This window comes from Maniola jurtina, chromosome 20 (assembly GCF_905333055.1).
Source record: "Maniola jurtina chromosome 20, ilManJurt1.1, whole genome shotgun sequence".
In the NCBI taxonomy this organism is placed as follows: Eukaryota; Metazoa; Arthropoda; class Insecta; order Lepidoptera; family Nymphalidae; genus Maniola; species Maniola jurtina.
The window spans coordinates 9701742-9723158 of NC_060048.1; the positions used below are offsets into that span (position 1 = coordinate 9701742).

Here is a 21417-nt window from a genome sequence, read left to right on the forward strand (position 1 = left end):
ACAGCAAACACTATTGGTTGTCTGTGGTCTTAGATGAAAATCAGGGTTGCCAAGTCATTTATAAATTGACCCCTAATTTTCATATTTACAACACTTCCCCTCATGCGTAACATGAGAAAAACATTACAATGTAGAACAACATTAAACATTAATAACTCAGATTAATTAAATACAACAATCTCCACATTGTCTATCTCATGTCTAGCATGACTGTGTATAAACCAATCATCTCAAAACCTTTATATTCCAAATGACTGACTAATAAAAAGATCAAACTTAAAAATCCCTATGACTCTGTACTTTTCATACCCAAGTCATTAACAAAACCCAAATATTTAAAGCTAGACAAGGGCTTTGTAAACAAGTCAGCCAACATATTATCAGACCGTAAATAGTTAACACTAACATCCTTATTCCTTACAAAATCTTTTACAAAATGATAGCGAAGGTCAATATGCTTAGTCTTTTTGTGGCAGTATTCTCTAGTCTCAAGCAATTTTAGTGCACTTTGATTATCACTAAAGATTCTACAACAATAATGTTTATCAAAAATTTCAAACAAAAAATTTCTAATAAAACATACTTCTTTGCACGAATCACTTAGGGCTAAGTACTCAGCTTCAGTACTTGAAAGCGCAACGCATCGCTGCTTGCGCGACTCCCAACATACAGTGGAGTCGCCAATCTTTACAACAAAACCACTATAAGACCGCCTGTCCACGACATCATTGGCCCAGTCAGCATCTGCAAACACTGACTTATCAAAAGTACCCGATTTAACAAAAACTAATTTTTTATTTATGGTACCATGCAAATATCTTAATATCCTTTTTGCAGCCAACCAATGATCTCGTGTGAATGCTGTATTAAATTGGCTTAAATAACTTAAAGCATAAGTGATATCAGGCCTAGAGCATACTGACAAATACATTAGGCATCCAATCAACTCTCTATATGGATAAACAGTGTCATCTAAAATATTATCACCAGAGCCTTTCTCCAGTTTATTAACAACCATCGGTGTAGATACACTTTTACAATTTGTCATACCAAAACGTTCTAACAACTTCACAATATAGTCTGATTGGTCAAATACAATAGTTCCACTAGTTCTATCTCTATGTATTTTTATGCCTAAACAGTTCTTTATACTACCTAAGCGTTTACAACTAAATTCTGATTCTAGTAAATTATACAATTTGTCCTTTTCCTTAGAGCTATTAGTAAAGATATAAAAATCATCAACATATAATGCTAGAATCGTTAGTTGCTTGTCATTTCTTTTCATATAAACACATGGCTCACAGTTATTTTGTACATAGCCATTGTTAGTCAATAAAACATTAACAGTATTATTCCACAGCCTACTTGCCTGTTTAAGACCATACAAACTTTTCTTTAAGAAACAAACTTTGGTCTTATCACTAGAAAAACCTACAGGCTGTTCCATATATATCCTTTCATCAAGCTTACTATGTAAAAAGGCTGTATTTATGTCCAAATGTTCTATGTCCATATTTAATTCATTAGCAATACAAAATAAAATTCGAAGTGTAGTATGTCTTACAACTGGTGAGAAAGTATCTGTATAATCGACACCAGACTTTTGACTAAACCCTCTTGCCACAAGACGAGCTTTATACTTTGTACAGTTACCAGACTCATCAGATTTCAGTTTAAAAACCCATTTACAACTAACTATATTGCAGTCCTTTGGTCTATCCACTAATTCCCAAACATTGTTCTTAATCAGAGAATTGTACTCTTCACTCATAGCGGTGAGCCAACAATCTTTATTAGGACTTGCCATTGCCTCATCAAAAGATTGAGGTTCGTCATAAATAAAACCATTTACCAAAAAAGATAAGTCTGATGAATCAGATAAATCATAATCTTGGAATCTTACCGGTTTTCTATTACGAGTAGAACGAACAGGTCGCTCGCAGCTAGAACTAGGAACCTCTAGTACTGTATCTTCCCCTCGAACGACTGTTTCGTTACTTACAGTGATGTCTGACTCGTTACTCTCTCCATCACTAGTTGCACTAGTTGCAGTCCCCTCTGCACTTTGGAAGGAGGACTCACCTGAAATTGGAGAAGAAAACACCTCATCATCAAGATTTTGGCTAGAATAATCATTCTTACTAGTAAGGCCAGTATCATTGCTGCCATTACTGTCATCACAAGAAATATCAATATTATTCTTATTTGGATTATTGCTTTGCATATCCATATTAATATTATTATTATCACAGCTATTATTTTCAATAGGATCATTGCTTTGCATGTCCATATTAATATTATTATCACTTATTCGGTTGCTTTGCATACCTACATCACTATGAATAAGAATATTACTATCTAAATTAGAATGACTGTCACAGTGGTTTATAAACTGGTTTTCAAAAAATATTACATTCCGAGAAACAATAATCTGCTTAGGATTCAAGGGATCAATCAATCTATAGCCTTTAGTATGCTCACAATAGCCAACAAAGATACAACTTCTAGATTTTGAATCAAGCTTATCTCTCTTCACCTGTGGAATGAGTGTCATAGCACGGCAACCAAAAACACGTAGATGGCTCAGGTTGACTTTGTGACCTGTCCATACCTCCTCAGGAGTTTTATTGGGAACAGCTGCAGTAGGGCTTCTATTTTTAAGATATATAGCTGTAGAAATAGCTTCTCCCCAATATTCTTTAGGAAGATTTGCTTCAAGAAGCATACAACGAGCTTTCTCAAAAAGTGTTCGGTTAAGCCTCTCAGAGACACCATTTTGAGATGGACTATATGGAGCAGTAGTTTGATGGACTATACCCTCACTTTTTAAAAACTTGGAGAACTCAGCACTGCAATATTCCCCACCTCTATCAGTACGCAGACATTTAATAAAATAACCAGTTTGTTTCTCAACAGTTGCTTTAAAAATCTTAAATTTGGACAAAACTTCAGATTTATATCTCATTAAATAGCCATATGTCTTTCTAAAAAAATCATCGGTAAACGTTACCAGATATCTAGACCCACCCAGACTCCTTACCGGCATTGGACCACACACATCTGAGTGTAAAAGCTCCAACAACTGCTTGGAACGTTTAGCTTCACCCCTAGGAAACTTTTGCACTGCTTGCTTCCCCTCAACGCACGACACACACTGGTTAGTGACTGTACCATGCTGAGTCGAGTTAGCATTAACACCAACAGCAAGTTTACGGAGAACACTTACCCCTCGGAGACTCAAATGTCCAAGCCGCTTATGCCACAAGCATAAGTCCGGTGTATCCTTGGCTCCCTCTGTGTCAAGCGAACTTTGTGGCGTTGGCACAGCATTCACATTATTTGCAGCAAAAGAATGCTCCTGTGAATCATATAAAACATTGTCCAAAATATAAATTCCCCCCTGTCTAGTGGCAGAAACAACAAGAAATTCCCCATCGAAAACATAACATCTAGTTTTACTAAACTTCACAGATAAAGCCTTCTCACATAATTTACAAACACTAATTAAATTAGTTGAGAGGTCAGGTATATACAGAACATCTGTTACCAGCTGTGATTTGTTATTTTTCATTGGAATTACAACATCACCATAACCTAGACATCTTAGGGTACTACCGTTAGCAACTTGCACAGTCTTATCACACTTTGATAACTTAATAAACCACTGTAAGTCCTTACACATATGTCTTGATGCACCTGAGTCCACAATCCAGTCCTTGCTCTCGAATACTCCATTACTTTGAGCTGCTAGTGCTGTTCCTGGATTACTTTTCTGTTCCTTCTTAAATTTGTAACATTGAAACTTTTTGTGACCAGGACGGAGACAAAAATGACAAACAGGTACCTTCTTAGTCCTTTGCTTAGATAGCAGGGCCATGTCGTCTTTGCTCTCAGTACGGCCTCTGCGTTGCTCTTCTTGCAACAACCGAGTACGGACTAGATCACTTGAAATTGTACCTGTGCAGGCAACAGCTTCGAGACTAGACACAATTATATCATATTCTTGTGGAAGGCCGCTCAAGATAATCTCTGCAACCTCAGCATCTTCTATAGCTCTTCCAATATCAGTCAACTGCTGGACAAGAGTCGTTATATATTCAAAGTACGCATTCATACTATTAAAATCTGCATAGCTAGCACGGTGCAGCTGTCTTAATAAAGCTACACGTCTGCCAAATCCTTTATCTTCGAACACTGCGCTTAATTTGTCCCAGGCTTGCTTAGCTGTGTTTGCATTTCTAATATATTGCACACATGTGGGCTTCACAGCTAAACTAATACGGGCAAGAGCACGTAAATCTCTAGATGGGTCGACAGGCTCAGTACCTTCAATACATGACCATAAGTCATCTATGATCAAAGTGTGGCGCATGTTGAATTTCCATATGTTGTAGTTACTAATACCTTCCAATTTTTCGAACGGTAAGTTGTGATGATGCAGATGGTTAATTAACGCTCCAGAAGCCATTGTCCAATATTTTCACGACGTACTTACAAGTGGCAGATCGCTGACGCAAACAAGCTTTGCGAGAAACGCCGCGCCGCTCACCTCGTGGCGTGGTCGTGACGCAGTTACCGTAAAATACCTTTCCAATTCCAGCGTTGCTCCAGCCCATAACCTCTTGTGAGTTATGGGGAAATAATAAGGCAGATTAGCAGTGGATGAACTGGATCACTTTTATTAGGTATAACAAATTAATTCAGAGAGCTAATTAATACATGTCGATGCCGCCATGGTTGCCCAAGAGAAGAGGAGCTAAGTAAAGGTTGGCTGTCAAACAGCAAACACTATTGGTTGTCTGTGGTCTTAGATGAAAATCAGGGTTGCCAAGTCATTTATAAATTGACCCCTAATTTTCATATTTACAACATGTACACCAATTTTTTGGAGGTTTCTGGACCGATTTGCAAATTTTTTTTAATGTAAAGTTTCCATGGTGGTCCCATAAAAATTTGTGGATCCAACTAATCAACCCTGATGATGCAGGGTACAGTAGGTACTCCTAGGCTATAGTGATTCAGGAACTATGGATAGTGCAACATTATTTGATGTACTAAGCATAGACTACATCATTGAACTTTGGATCCCAACTCCTCAATCCTGATGCTTTGATATTTTAGGTACCAAGCAATGACTACTTACCTACACTAAAAAGCTTATAATACAAATTATATATGTATTTAAAAAGCCGACTTCCAAAACCACTACAAAGTAAAAAATAATTTTTATTTCTACACGTGTATGTATATGTATGTATGAAGTCGGGAGAGTTTCACGCTTAGATTTCTAGTTTCTTTTATTATGCTCGTCCGACTTCGTACATAACTATGTATATAGGTACACGTGTAGAAACAAAAATTATTTTTTACTTTGTAGTGGATTTGGAAGTCGTTTTTTTAATACTTTTTTTTAATGTTTGTCGTTCGCCGTCCACGTAGTCTGCACTCATCTCGTCCCAGCTCCCCTGTGGCTCAATAGTTACCTACTTGCCAGTTTCTAAGTTCCTATAGCTACAGTATCACTGCCAGTTTTACGGTGCTACTAATATTATAAGTTACGTTGATGTACCTGCGCAGAAAGCTTATATTTGATTGGCCCAAAAATATCTCCGTAAATCATAGCGCGAGTCCGTCCTCTATTGGTTGTTTACCTACGTGCCATGTTTTATACGCGGGAATTATGAGCGAAGTAGCTCGAGTTTCCGTTGTGTATGTTGTGTTTAAAATCTTAACGTCCACCAATAAGGTCGGTATTTCATTAGGTTGCACTTTTCTTTGCGCTGCACCTATACTTTGTTTCGCATTCGCGACGTCAGGCCTTTAAGACCAAGACTTGGCCTTAAAGGTAACTGACGTCGCAAATATGAGAGTTGATAAAAAACTGACTATGGCCAGTGTCCATTGGCATTTGGCAATAATACTAACAGAAGTTAGCTCTGGCAAGTCACTTGCACTGTGTAAACACTGCAGTAAGTAAATTTTATCTTAATTGTTTATTATGATAAAATATTAGAATATCCTTGAGTTTTAACAAGTGGATCTTGCAAATAGTGGTTAGACTGAATAGTGAAAAGGCTGAACCAAGTTTGTGGGTTTTTCTTACAAACCCTTGCTACGCATCCTCACATTATAAAAATAAACGTTGCATTGAATTCATACGAAAGGTTTTTATAAAACCTTTTTTTTGGAAACATTGAATTAAGAATTAGAACGTAGTGTTTAATACTCTTTGTATCAATTTTGACACATTTTTGACATTTAAACTGAAGAAAACAAACTTCAAAAGGACAAGCATTTTTTAAATTAATTTTATAGCAAGTAAATAAAAAAACTGTGGCCATGTCCAAACTAAGTGAAAATTATTATCTTAGAAATCATTACCTTGAAACGGAACAAGTACCAACTCAGACCGTTATTAAAGAGAGGATGACACCCCCTCTCGCGAACGTTTACTTTAAATCCATGACTCCGAAACTGAAGGTACTTGCTGGCCTCGAACCAGCTATGAAGGGAGGAGGTAGTGACTGGTTCGTACCGCCGGAAGACTTGCTAAAGGGAAGGGCTGTGATGAAGCCCATAAAAAAACAATATCTAAAAAAACTAGGGTTCAACGGTATTGATAGCTTTGGAGATAAGCTCGTTCGAGATCATCACAAAGCAATGGAAGAAGAAAAATGCAGACTTCTTCTGGACAGCGACTTGAAATGGAAGGAAACTGTAGAGGCCACTTGCAGCAGGCAATCAGACGACACTGCGAGAGAACAAGCTAAACAAAATACAGCTAAGATTCAACAAGCTTTCCACGAATTCAGCACATTGTACGCCACGTCCATAAACAATGTAGAAAGTTTGCTTTTTGATGCTGCGATAAAAGAGATAGAGCGCGTGAAAGAGGAAGCGTTTATAAAAATGTCTGAACAGTTTGCGGAGCTTCTCAAACAACAAGCGACTATGTTGTACGACAGGTACGCTGTTAGACTTCTAAAAGAAAAAGCTAGACAAAAAGACCAATTTGTTACCACCGTCGAAATTGCTCGAACGGAGTTAGGCAATAAACTTCATGATATTAATGTCGAGAAGGTTACTGCTATAGAAAGGTTGCGAGCTCTTTTAGAATGTCAGAATTTAGCGTGCCAAGTGTATGTAGCTCTAAAAGAACGAGAAGAGTGTGAAAAGCACATGGAAAAGTCTAAACATGAACATAAAAAAACTGTTAAAATTATGTCTGAACAAATCCAAATGCAAGATTACGAAATTCGACTCGCAAAAGAAAAAGAAGTGAAACGACAAAATTTCATAAAGATGTGGCAAAAAAAGGTATGCTGTGTGGTAAAAAAAATTCAAGTATTTGCAAAATATTGTTTGAATACATTGCCGGAACACGCCGATTTTTTTATAAATATGGAAAGGCTAATGCTTTTACAACTCAGCGAAGCTATGGAAAATCCAAGTGCAGAAAGCATTTTCGTGCCAGAAGAACCAACTTTCCATACTCCTGTACCCAAGCCACATCCATTCTTCCTTTTTTGCGATAAAGGATATAAGCCACAATTAGACCAAGAACTCTGTCCGAAGCATTGTACTTCTAGTGCGTCACAGTTTCCAGTTATTGTCGTCAACAAACGGTATATCTACGCAGCTTGCGATAATATTGAGACCTTTACTGAAAAAGTGAAACAATTCCTTGATGGTCATCGCGGAGACGACGTTGACCTCATTGATGATCATGATTACAAATATGACATACCCGTCAAATGTACATCATCTGATCAGTTACTTCAACTTAAATTAGAGAGCTCTTTGATGCAAATTTTACAAAATGAACTTCCAATAGCTGAAAACGTACAATCTGTTTTTGAGCTAACTAGCTCTAGTGAAACTGCACCGATTTCACCTCAACAAGAAGAAACAACTGACCCAGAACTGATGATTTCAAAGGATTACGGTCAAGAAATAAAATCGAGGGACGAAGAATTAGAACACCAACGCGAACCTAAATGGGATAGTTATCTAAAGTACATAATCCCCAAGCGGTGTAAGTGTGCTAAAAAGGCTAAAAAACATTTAGAAGAACATCTACCAGTTTATATGCGAAATATGTCTCCATTCGATGAACCAGATTTGCCTCATTATGAAACTTGTACAGTTGATAAACTTAAAAAATTAGTAAAGAATGCACAAAGAAGGCCATCTCCACCGTCAACACCTGTGAAAGTAGAATCAAAGACAAGGGATATGAGCACGCAATACTCTGACCAAGAATTTGAATTTATATGTTCTTGTTTTTCGGATGAAGAGGTAGAAAAAGTAATTCTAGGGTCTAAACTGTTCACCCAAGAAGCTGAAACGCAATTCAAAGTTGTGGACGGTTCTCTTTCTTCTACAGACCTTCAAAAAGGTGATAGTTCCTTCGCTTACGACAGAGCACACTCTTTAAGACGCTTGATTGAAGCAGCACCAGAATTAGAAGAATTATTCCAGAAAAAAGATTGCAATTTTTAGAAAATTCTATTTGATTTTACATATTGCCAAGTTAAAAGAACTGATTTTCATAACTGACACTATATTAGTAAATAATACAAATTGTAATGGGTATAAAATTGATTTGAAGAAAATCAAACAGTGTGACTTGAAAAGTTGTAAACGATAATTTTGGGGATACGAATGGAAAATACGAATAGATAAAAATATGTCTTTAATTTATATAAAATTATAAATACCACTTTGTATAACTGCGTTAGATTCATTTAACCTAATTAATTTCATAAAATAATTGCATTTCAAGTAATTTCATTGACTGCCATTTGTTGTAAAAGATTCATGACAAGGCGAAATCTCTCTTTGATTTCCGTTGGTGTCCGGTGTGGCAACAACTCCCTTGTCCTAATAAGAACTTGTTCAGAACCTGGTTCCCCTTTTAAAACTTCTAACATAGTTTTATCTTCATCCCTTGTCCAACTTCTATTTTCAACTTTTGTAACTTGTTTGAGTTGCTTAAGTTTCAATTCATTAATATCGTCTTTGTTTTGCTTAACTTTCAGTTGACAATCTTTTTTAGCACATGCATTTTTGTTTAGGCTTTCTTTTTTCTTATGAGTTACTTCTTCTTTTTTGTTTTGCTTGCTTTTCTGATACTTTGTTTTAACTTTAGCATTATTTAATGGGATTGTAATACATTCTTTTTTATTGTTATCGTTTACGTCTTTGACATTTTTTGTGGGTGATTTGAGTTGTTTCCTGGTTCTCTTCTGTGGTATTTTACTCGTACTTTTGTTGTTTCTTTTGGGCGACGCGCGTTCCGAGTCTGATTCAGGAGGGGATAGGCAATGATTTGGAGCAAGTCTCCTCGCATGAGATCTGTAAGGCTCCTTACTATATGGATATGTGACACAAGCCGTACGTAAGAGTCTGCCGTGTTGGAGAAAGACTCTACCATGTAAATACTGGAAAGAAAATAACTTAACATTATCTTATTTTATATAAACCCTGCTGATTTTGTAATAAACAAATCCTAAACTAACATGTTAAGATGTTTCTTGGGTAAAGAATGGCTCTACTTTAAGACTACCAATTCAGTGTAGTTTAGTGATCACTTTAAAACTCACTCTAATTTTACTTACCTCAGAGTCTAGAACTTTAGCATCCGCCTTCTTTGCATCGTCCTTATCTTCAAATTCCCACACATCGTAACCCTTATCACATTCCAGAAAACTGTCTTCAAGCACATCTGAGCATGTCTCATATACACTGTAAACAAGTACAATTTTACCTATAGATGAAATGAGTCAATGTATCAACTTCAATTGTCTTCTCACTTTCTTTTGAAAGAAGGTAAAAACAGATGTTGTAAAATTCAATGTAAACTCTGTTTTTTCCTGGATTTAGTTATTCTTATTTTATTTATATGAAAGTATCCTATATATAAGCTATGCCAATTTTCTTCAAGATTGGCTCTACAACTGCCTTCAAAACTTAATAGACAGATAGAAAGAAAAAACTGGCCAAGTGCGAGTCAGACTCGCGCACTGAGGTTTCCGTACTTGGGTATTTTTTCCAACATTTTGCACGATAAATCAAAAAGTGCATAAAAATAAATAAAAATCTGTTTTAGAATTTACAGGTAAAGCCCTTTTATATTATACCCCACTTGGAATAGTTATCTTACTTTGAAAATTGAATCACATTTAATTTTTTTTTTTACATGATATAACCACAAATTCGCGCTTTTCAGATTTATTCCTTTATTTATACTATAAGACCTACCAACCTGCCAAATTTCATGATTCTAGGTTAACAAGAAGTACTCTATAAGTTTCTTGACAGACACGACGAACAGACAGACAGACAGACAACAAAGTGGTCCCATAAGGGTTCCGTTTTTCCTTTTGAGGTACGGAACCCTAAAAAACACTTTACATTCATAATATTTGTAAGTAAATAATATTAAATGGATTATTTACCTGTCTGGTGGTCGCTCATCAGGAAATAAGGTCTTGAACATTTGTACGAGGCGCGGGTTCGACCTGAGATGCGGTAGAACCCTTGCCTTCATGTCTGCACTGTTTCCACTGTTGATGCCAGTGGTTATCGCGCGAATTATTTTCCTGAGTACTGTTGGTTTGCGACTCAAGGTTGACTGCAAAATAATTGCTAATTTGTTAAGCTGCTCATAATTTCCACTTGTTGTCATGCACAGTGGAATATATTGGTTTTTATTCTGTAAATAGCTTATGGCCGCAACTTCATTCACATAGACTAGAGATATTTTGAATTCCTATTTTACCCCCTTAGGGGTTGAATTTTCAAGAATCCTTAGTGCTTGTCTGCGTTACAATAGCTATCTGCATGTCAAATATCAGCCTGGCCCATCCGGTTTGAGCTGTGCATTAAAAGATCAGTCAGTCAGACTGTTTTTATACATCCTGTAATATGGAATCCAAAAATTGATGTCCTTAGTACTATCTACCATCTCCCAAGAAAAAAGTAGATCCAGCATGGATATTATAAAAGGAAGCCAGACTTGTTTTATGACTAAGCATTCTGATTGTTGATAAAAAAATTGTGTTACACATTGAAATACCAAAATGGGCTTAGGAACATATTAAAGAATACACAAAACAGTGTCATAACTATTTAAAGTCGCAGTGCAAAAATATAGTAGAACACTTTAACCAAATAAGTACGCAATTATGTTTCATTCTATTAAACTAGCATAACACCATTTTTCACCATTCAGGTGAAAAATGTTACTCATGATATAACTTATAACTTACTTGTAACAATTCTATAAAAACTGTCATCTGTGACAGCATAAAGTGGTCCATAAATCTACCAACGGATGCTGCTTGACATGGTTTCAAAAACAAGAGGAATTCTTCCACAATATCGCTATGTTTGTCACTGAATAGTTGCTCAATTTTCTTATACAAATCTACCGGTGTTTCCTTTGATGGATCAAAAGTTCTCAAAATATCTCTGAATTGTACAAACTTATTAGTTGGAGCTGTTAAGTGTGACGCAAATCTTGACTGTATCTTTGTGTAGTAAGCTCTAACTAATGCTGGAAAAGAAATAATTTAGAAATATTTAAACATTCATACAGGTTTCTGGCAAAAACATTGAACTTTAAAAAGAGATAGTGGTTTCATAGAGGGGTTTCATGGTCTCTGTCGTTGAGATTGAAATGTCATTTAGGTATGAGTGACTGAGGGCCAATGTTTGATGAAGCCAAAATCTGTTTCTGAAGTCTGATGATATTTTTTGCCGGGTACTATACAATACTTATTGGATGTAATTGACTGAAAACAGATAGAGTTGGTACTTCTTTAAAGAAGGAAAACTGGATTCTTAATGGCTGGTGAATTATAAGGTTTGCCTTTGCTTTAAAGATTGCATATTATTTGGCAAATACAGATAATTTCAGAATGAGGATATCTCTATATCTCAGCCTAATTACTAAGTTTAGTTATCACATATTACTGTATTTTATAAGCAGCTCTCACTATACTTTTCATAAATAGAGACTCATTGAACAGTAAACATATGTTTAATCATAAAAGGATTTCTTATAGTAATAGTGACATTCCAAACTTTTTTCTTAACATCTAGAATTATTTTTCTTACAAATAAACTTAGCAACATTTGTTGGTATTATTTAAATAGCTCATATGAATAGATTACTCATTAATTTCATCCTCTATAGAAAATGAATCTACAGAAAATTAGAAGGTTTTAAAAAGTTTGACAAATTATATGTAGAATAACAGTTAACAGCGGTACAAAGTACAGACACTCAACATCCATTGCATTTATAGGTCATTGCTGAATAAATTAAAATAATAGCTAATTCTTGTATTTAATTTTGCATAAGACTCTACACAAATTCATTTAAATCATAGGTGATTTGGCTACCTCAAGCCTCCTTTAGAATATTACAGACTTATTTATATGCAACTAAAATTAAAAGTTAGACCTTTGAGACTAGGTATCTGACAGATCTGTTTTACCTGTTTCCTTAGAACTCTCATCACTTTTAGAATCTGTTAACTCTTCTTTTTTATGAATATTCGTTTTATTATTTGCCTCATTTTGTTTTTCGTTCTGCGATTTATTCTCGGTCGTCGATTGAGGAGCCTGAAACAAAAATTATATTAACACGATTATCAGCGAAGAAAGATGGCAGACTTTGCAACGCATTTACGCCTAATTGAAGGCTATTAATTTTACAAGTTTTCGAGAAATAAATCAAACTTTTAGTACTTCAAATACGTCTAAATCTAGCTCAGTAATACGAAACATAAGAAAACTGTCGAATTATTAGATTAAAGTCCCAAGAAAGTTACATAAAATAACACGCACTGACTCACCTCTGATTGAAGGATAGTGTTTGTTTGAATATTTTGGTTTAAATAACTTGTGCTGGGCACTATTTTGTTTCCAAATGCATCTTGGCTCTCCCTAGTAAATAATATTGGCATAGAAGGCAGCATTTGGCTGATTTGTGTACCCTTCTCCAGAATATCAGAACAAAACAATCCACTTTGCGTTTTCTCACGAAACACTTTTGCCACCAATTTTAACACTTAAAATTTCAACATAATCGGGTTCAAAACAAGTAGATTACGATTATTATTGTTTAAAATATAATTCATAGTTGTTATAAAACTCTAAACTTAATAATAGCACATAGAAAATATTTTTGTTTGATTGACAACACAACATCAACTCAACGACACAACGACGCGGCGCGGGCGGGAAGAAAATAGTCCGAGTCGAACTCCGACGTTTCGTTTTATCAAATTAAAGAAATAATTATTAAACTAAATCGTGGTGGAATAGAAAAATGTAAAAATTCCTTAAATTTTGATTTTTTACTGTAAATATCAACGTAAATTTTTGTATAGTAAAAGGATGAAACATCGGTGGATAAAATGAAAAGTAGAGCAAAGACAGAGCGCGAGTTTTTAAAGTTCAGAAACCAAAGTTAGAAACTTTTCAGGCAGGGAAGGTAAAAAATCAACGAGAGGTATCAGCTATGAGCCTATGAGATATTTAATAATGGCTGAAGCCTGAAGGACTATCATTTATATCAAAAATCTCGGTAATTTTTGGGTTAGTTGTTATTGTTAGATACCAAGAACATTTTGAAAACGTTTGTTTTCTACAGCGACCAAATTAGGCCGTACATCTAGATAAAGCCAAAGATACCTATTGCATAGAAAATTTTACCGTAGGACCGTATAATAAAGCACGAAATATAACTTTTTTTAAAGTGATACTTTTGAACTGTAGGTAGGTCTAACATTTGATTCAAAAAATTAGTCGTTTTTGTTTTATTTGAGTAAAAAATACGTAAGTAGATATAACTACCTAACCTTTTACCTAACCTTTTAAGAAGTGATAACTCACTTCTCAAACGGTTTTGTCATGATGGAAACCCTAGTGCTAAGAATATCCTTTTTAGGGTCTCATACAGAGTTGGTCCCATATCTACCCGAAGGGTGCCGACGGTACCCTATAAGCCTCCGCAGTCCGAACGCCTGTCTGTCTGTCAGCGGGCCGTATCTCATGAACCATAATAGGTAAAGAGTTGTTTTGTTTTGTAACTTTAATAAGTGGATACTTAGAAGATATACAATACCTAAGTAACTAAAATTAATCGCTATCCAAATTATAAAAAATTACCAGATAAAAACAACCTACCTGGCACAGTGCTGAGCTCTGTGTGGCTCTGGGTCCTGGCGTGGGAAGTCCCGGGTTTGATTCCCGGTAGAGACAATGTTCGAATTTAATATCTGTCTGGTCAGCTTGTTTTTCACGGCCAGACTATTTAACAGGGTTTCACGAAATATTCGTTAATACCAAGGTTTAGTAGTACAAGGAATTTTTAGTCAAGGACAAGACCATGGATCTGTTTTGCTTTATGTTGGCTAAAAAACTCAAGTTGCTCAAATCACTTGATTCCTCAGTAGGATAGTGTTAGGCCCTGGTTGTAAATATATTAATTTTAATTTTTTTTTAGATAATTTAACTTTATTTATTAAATTTAATTTAATTTTTTTAATTTTATTGTAATTACTTTAAGATTTATAAGCTTAGGTATTTTTTATATTCTTTAGGTTTATTGTATCTTATTATTGTACGACTATTGTTATCGGTGCACGCTGTGACTGCCAGTAAATTGAGTTACACGAGAGCTCTGAAATTTAAGGAATAACTTTTATAATTTGATTGTGTAATTCTGTGGGTGGTTCTTTTAACAAATAAAAATAAAAATATGAAACAGAGATAGCTTGTATTCCAGGGATTATCTCGGAAATTAATCAAAGAGTTCCCACTAGGTTCCAAAAAAATGTAAATCCACGTGGACAAATCTCGTGCACCATCTACCTATTGGGTAGAAAGATAGCTTGCATCCTGGAGACGAGATCTACTATTTATCTGGAAAAATCAAGGAGTTCCCACGGGATTAAAAAAATCTAAATCCACGCAAGTAAAGTCGTGGGGATCATATAATTTCTCAATTGTCTTTGGTCTGGTGATCGACTTAAGATGCGGCTGTGTTTAAGATACTTCGTATAGAAAATAATAATTAATTAGGGCCACTGGAATTACTAAAACTGTCATAGCCCACAAACCTTGAAAAACCTGTGATAGCCTAGTGGTTAGAACGTCCGGCTCCTAATCCAAAGTCGGGGGTTCGATCCCGGGCACGCACCTCTAACTTTTCAGTTATGTGCGTTTTAAGCAATTAAAATATATGTTTGTTTTAATGGTGTAGGAAAACATCGTGAGGAAACCTGCATGCCTGAGAGTTCTCAATGTTCTCAAAGGTGTGTGAAGTCTGCCAATTCGCATTGGGCCGGCGAGGCAGACTATGGCCTAAGCCCTTCTCACTCTGAGAAGAGACCTGTGTTCAGTAGTGGGCCGGCAATGGTTTGAACATGTATCACAAACCTTTCCGGGTCAGCTCGTTCGACTGCGCTTAGACTGCATGATTCCTTACCACCAACCGCCAGGTGTGATCGCAGCCCAGGGTAGTCAATTGTTATAAAGTATGCACTTAAAAAAATAGTTAAACAGAGTTCCTTCAGTTCGGTAGAAAATAAGGGGCTAAGATTTTTAGCTTAATTAAAAACGCTATCTGAACTTTTACTACTTACTTCATAAAAGCAACGACTTAAGTACTATGGGGGTGTAGACTGTAGGTATAGTACCTACAAATGAGTCAATGAACTAAACGTGCTACAGGTAACTACACAAGGTAAGGTTACAGGTCCTTACACTTCTGCCATAGAAATTTTATAAATCTTTTGACCTTTCCTACTTTAGGTAGGTACGAGTATATATTTTGTACCTACATTTATTGTTTTGTTTACCGTTGTCTAGTAACCAAATCGATTTTCGTATTTAACTTCATGCCAACGAAGGACGACATAGCGTATTGTCTCTTGCTTTCTCACACTGTAAACAATGAAAACCTTTATTTTTTATATGAAACTGAACATGTTTATTTCTTCTTTGAATTAGTGAATTTAAATGTTTTCACGCTTGTTGGATTTGTTAATTTTAATATAATAATGGCATCTATTTTCCCAGCGGGGTTAAGGAACGGGGTGAGTCTGATGTGCCTTTTTGTACCCAATTTTTATAAATACTACTAAGAGTTACTACGATGCTTAGTTAAGTTTCATCTTTAGAAGCTGAAATGGCTCAGAACTCAATAAAGCTGTGGTGTGTTAGTGTAATGTAAAGTCATGTAAATGACAATTATTTGTGGATTACGATTACTTTCTAATATTGGTTTATGTAACTACTTATGTAGTACCTAAAGTCTAGTCTATTTAAAGCGATACTTACCAGCCATCTCACTTTTTCACTTTCGATAGTGTCTGGCTATGCTGGGACACACAAAAAGACGGACAGATCGACAGTGGCAAACAAACAGCTAACTACAAAAATGAGATTTTTAAGAAGATAATAATTTTTAATGCATAGTCCCATGACATAAGTTTAAAAGTGGTTGAACAATATCACTCTCTATTTAAAGATAGGTATGAAAATTGCCACAGCATCAGATTTTTTGGAGATGGCCAATCAGTCCTTTTATTTTATTTCAATCATTTTAAACTAAAAGTTCTGCGATCTCTTGAACCTGTCTTTCCTATTCTGGGGATTTATCGATTTTCTTTTAACCCAAGTTTAAACGTTGACTTTTAATCGTAATACCCCGTGATATCTCTGCACATTTGTAAATACTCTAATGCATTATTCACTGCTATTAAATACCTAATTCTTTATTTCCGGATTTTATTAGCCTTGGTAAAAGGAAACTACAATTAACTTTTCCGTTGTACGTAACATTTTAGTTTGTAATCGAACGCAATCTCACTAACTCGCACATACAGCTGAAAAGGAAAAAATATCTAGGTCAAGTGTTAAAAAATCGACATCATGGGTGACAAGAATATGGATAAAAGTGCTTCTGATAAAACAGACTATGGGACTAACGAAGTGAATATTGATGAATTAGTGTTAAATAATCAAGACACCGCCACAGCAATAATATGTGAAGCAGTAATTAAATATTTCTTAACTAGTTTTTATTCTTATTTAATAAGTCTACTTACGCTAATATTAACAGATCCATCACGAAAGAATCTGTAATAATTGTTTTAGTGATTAGGTTGTGATTTGATATAGGTACGAGTATAAGGGCGGGTAAAGATTCGAATCATTTAGTCTTCGGCAATTTGAGTGTTCATTAATTTAAGGTTTTTATAAGTAAATAATATTTAAGTTTTATCTAGTTTTAGTGAATAATTTGAAGGTTTGAAAGAATGGGACTAATTCAGGGCTTAAATTAGAGCAACATTAGTTATTAGTGGTTTCATTTTATTTCTAGCACAACATATTGTGAAAAGGGGGTTTCGAAATAATTTGGGTCTTGCGGTTGATTCAATAATATTATGTATCTTGGTGGATCCTAAAGAGAACTCTACCGTCTGGCGCTTGTGCTTACACACCTAAGGTGTACACAGTACATCCCGATTTTGATGTTTCTAGGGTTCCGTACCTCAAAAGGAAATACGGAACCCATAAAAGATCACTATGTTGTCTGTCTGTCTGTCTGTCTGTCCGTCCGTCCGTCCGACGTGTCTGTCAAGAAAACCTATAAGTAGAGTACTTCCCGTTGACCTAGAATCATTAAATTTGGCAGGTAGGTAGGTCTTATAGCACAAATACAGAAATAAATCTGATAACCGCGAATTTGTGGTTACATCATTAAAAAAAAAAATTAAAATGTGTTTCAATTTTCAAAGTAAGATAACTATACCAAGTGGGATATCATATGAAAGGGCTTTTACCTGTACATTCTAAAACAGATTTTTATTTATTTATATACATAATAGTTTTTGATTTATCGTGCGAAATGTTGAAAAAAATACCCGAGTACGGAACCCTCGGTGAGCGAGTCTGATTCGCACTTGGCCGGTTTTTTCAAGTTTAACCGTATTTTTCTCAGGTCAAAGGCCTCGACGCCAACCGATATGCCACAAAAAAGACAGTGGCGCAGGGTATGCTGGATATTGCACTTCTCACTTCGAATGCCTCACAGCTGAAGTATGTGCTACAAGTTGGTCCCAAACACGAGTTCTACATGTTGCTCCTGGTTCTCATATCTATCTCAATTATTTTACAGGTAAATTTTATAAACTGTTATTTACGTAATTTTTAGACCTTTTCATTTGACACGCAACTTTACCCTGAGTTGCTAGCATATTACTAATCTACCTATTAATCTACTACTCTAGTATTCAGTAACGAATCCATCATCAAGTTTGCTAGCAGGTCTAATTGGCGCCAAGCGCTAGTCTATATTAAAAAAAGAGTGCTAATGAAGCCCGAGACCTAAAGCAAATATTCCACCAGCACCGTTAAAATTTTCGGTAAATGTTAGAATTCATTTAAAAAAATGTACCGTTATCTGTTATTAGTGCTTATATTTACCAGTAGGTTTGGAATTACTGCCTCTATTGTGAAAAGTAGATTTGGTGATTTCGGGACATGTGGGTAAATTTAAGAGATTTTAGGTGGCGATGGGACTGGTGCTTCTTACACTGAACTTGCTCCGAGACTGCAAATTCCATGAGCCTCAGCATCGAACCTCTGCGCTTAACATTAACTATGGCACAACAGCTACTGCGTTTTTGGTCACGGTGCTAAATATTCTTGTCTCGGCATTTGATTCTTCACTTGCTAGATATCTTGAACTTGATTAGGATTGTTGCTATTTTTTATTTATAATGGATGGTTAGCCAACGAGGTGTCAAATGGCTAGTTTTCAAAATTTTATTTCAACTAAATTGACAAATAAAAATCAAGACATTAATTTTTAGTCAATTTAAAATCTTCTACGTATTGTTTTAGCTTCTAGTTGGCTTACTGTTCGTAGCGATTGGAGGATTGGACATAAATCATGAGGCGGACCAGCCCTCCGCAGTCATACTCAACGACGTCATAGTTATATTCATTTTCGTTATATCCGTTACAAACATTGTGATATCCGCTTTCGGAATTGAATATTCAAATAGCCCATTGGTATTAGAACGTTTAAGCTATATCAATGCAGAATATTTAAGGAAAGCCAATACTACTGCTAGTTAATTTTAACTAGTTAAATGCATAAAAATGATAAAAATAAAAGATTTCAGTAAAACAAACAAAAGTAGAGTTTTATCTCCTTTTACGGCCAAATAGGAGAAATGAAATAGGAGAATTAGATTATGGACTACCTACCTAGGTAAATGAAGCATTATATTTTCATTCACCAATTGCCATAATATTTCACAAAACAGACGTATGATATTTAGTCGAGATCTGTTAAAAGAAAACATTTCTGTATTTGGCCGTTTTAATTTATTGGAGTGTTACCTAACTACAATATTTTTAAAAACTTTCTTGTTAATGCAGGCGAGCGCGGGAATCCTGGCCTTAGTCATTTCGGCTATGGATGGAGAAAGTAGTAATAAGCAGAAGAAAATTGCTGATTGGCTTTACCACATTTCCGTGGGACTGATGACAGGTGTAGTGTTCTGTGACGTCATCAAAATGACGTTTGGCCTCGACCCTGCGCTCTCTATGCAAGATTCTTTCGGCAACGGCTCTTTGACTATTCATAATCCATTACTGAATAATTTTAAAAATTAAGTAGTTTATTGTGACAACAAATTATGAATTTTCACCTGTGTCAAACATGTCAGTAACCGAATAGAATTAATCCATAATTATTATTATTATTAGGACCAGGAGGATACTGCTATACCTACTTAGTAATATTTTATTTTATTCTTTTTGGTTACATTTTTTTTTAATTTATTTAAAATAGTTTAAGCAACAAAATGGTAGATACTAGATACCTATAACATTAGGTACCTAATAATTTATGTCTTAGACACAGGTACATAAGTGACCGACTTAAATAATATGTAACTACCTACCTAGTCAATTACCTATGAATTATTTAGAAACAATACATACATACATAACATGGGAGTCCTCCTAGTTTAATACTGTTATTTGTTTTTTTTACGTTTTTTTTATGTGTTTTACTACTACTTTAATATTTTTATCTGTTTTTTATGTTTTTTTGTTATGTTTTAATATTTTTTATTTTCTTCTCCCCTAGGTGATTTCAGCTCTAGCTGCCATAGTCCTCGGTTTCATTTTCGATATAAATCATCAGTCTCATCAACGCTCTGCAGAAATATTAAATAATTTATCTCTAATGTTTAAACTTATAAGTACCACTGTCAATATTGTTCTATCAATTTTCTATTCAATATCCTTTGACACAAACTCACTTTAACATTTTAAAATATTAATTATTATTAATAACTACCTAGGCACAGAATTCATTGATACCTATATTTTTTGGTACATAAGTAGGTACTCTATTTATTATTATTACTTAATAAACCTTTTTGTTTTTTATTTTCGTATGCTTTTAAAGTGCACACAATTTTATTAATTTTAAGTTTAAATATAATTATATCTACTATAGTAAGTTGTACATAATTTATTTCATGAAAATGAAAGGAAAATATGTTTATCGTTCGTAGGTATAGGTATACCAAATAATATTATACAAGTAGCAAAGAAGCTGTACAAAAAATAACTGTTCATGATTGGCTCGCCATATTATGAAGAATTTATCAGAAAATGTTTATCAGAAAATTTTCAGATGCCCGCTAGACGATCGCAACTACACATACCTTATACGCATATTATGACTATTTATTATACCTATATATTTCGGTCCGATGAATTTTAGCTCAGTTCACAATTGGCCGCCAAAATTTTTGATGTTCGGCACCATTATAACGTAGTGGTTAGGTACATACTCTTTGGGCACCATGTCTTGGATGAGTGCGAGTAAAATACTGATTCGGTAAAATTCTGACTACAATGTAAACTGTGGAGTCTACTATATTACAAAATGTAGGCAATGAGTTTGGTACGAAATATTTGGTATGGTATCAATGAATGGCATGGATTCTGGTAGGTACGCATCGGGTATTTTTTCTGACTAACATTTTCAATATGCGGCGGCGGCGGGTCTAAATATAGGTAGATTTAAATACTAAATAGTAGATAATAATCAAATGAATCTCACAGTTGTTGTTTATAAATAATGTATTAATGAGGTTAATTAAATTACAATTTAAGATACAAGGTTGTTTTATTTCATAATTTAAATACTTGAAGTCGGTTACTATACGTTCATGGTTACTATTTATCTTATATCTTTTTTTTTTCTCTCTCTCGTCTGGCTTTTACAATGATTAGCCAATGTCAAGTTTGTAGTTGTTTGTAACAAGTTAGCTAAACTATACAAGTGTGGACCCCGTCTGT

General features: G+C 35.0%; 3 protein-coding genes across 8 annotated transcripts; 2 read left to right on the forward strand and 1 right to left on the reverse strand.

Annotated features, from left to right (window-relative positions):
- Positions 1-6258: 6258 nt before the first annotated feature.
- On the forward strand, positions 6259-8682 carry LOC123875646. Its single transcript, XM_045921596.1, has one exon. It carries the CDS (start codon positions 6343-6345, stop codon positions 8503-8505), a length of 2163 nt encoding a protein of 720 aa, XP_045777552.1. The 5' UTR covers positions 6259-6342; the 3' UTR covers positions 8506-8682.
- On the reverse strand, positions 8682-13274 carry LOC123875652. Its single transcript, XM_045921605.1, has 6 exons — positions 12870-13274; positions 12510-12636; positions 11277-11563; positions 10464-10639; positions 9624-9750; positions 8682-9446 (listed from the first exon to the last, which is right to left on the reverse strand). The coding sequence occupies exons 1-6, from the start codon at positions 12990-12992 to the stop codon at positions 8784-8786; spliced, it is 1503 nt and encodes a 500-aa protein (XP_045777561.1). The 5' UTR covers positions 12993-13274; the 3' UTR covers positions 8682-8783.
- A 2602-nt stretch (positions 13275-15876) lies between these two features.
- Positions 15877-20447, forward strand: LOC123875658 (ninjurin-2). 6 transcript variants are annotated; one of them, XM_045921623.1, is made up of 3 exons: positions 15877-16118; positions 18029-18205; positions 20192-20447. In XM_045921623.1, the coding sequence occupies exons 1-3, from the start codon at positions 15921-15923 to the stop codon at positions 20369-20371; spliced, it is 555 nt and encodes a 184-aa protein (XP_045777579.1). In that variant the 5' UTR covers positions 15877-15920; the 3' UTR covers positions 20372-20447. The 6 variants fall into 6 exon arrangements, with proteins under 6 accessions (XP_045777579.1, XP_045777577.1, XP_045777575.1 ...); XM_045921621.1 differs by lacking the exon at positions 20192-20447 and adding an exon at positions 19477-19796; XM_045921619.1 differs by lacking the exon at positions 20192-20447 and adding an exon at positions 18934-19377.
- Positions 20448-21417: the final 970 nt, after the last annotated feature.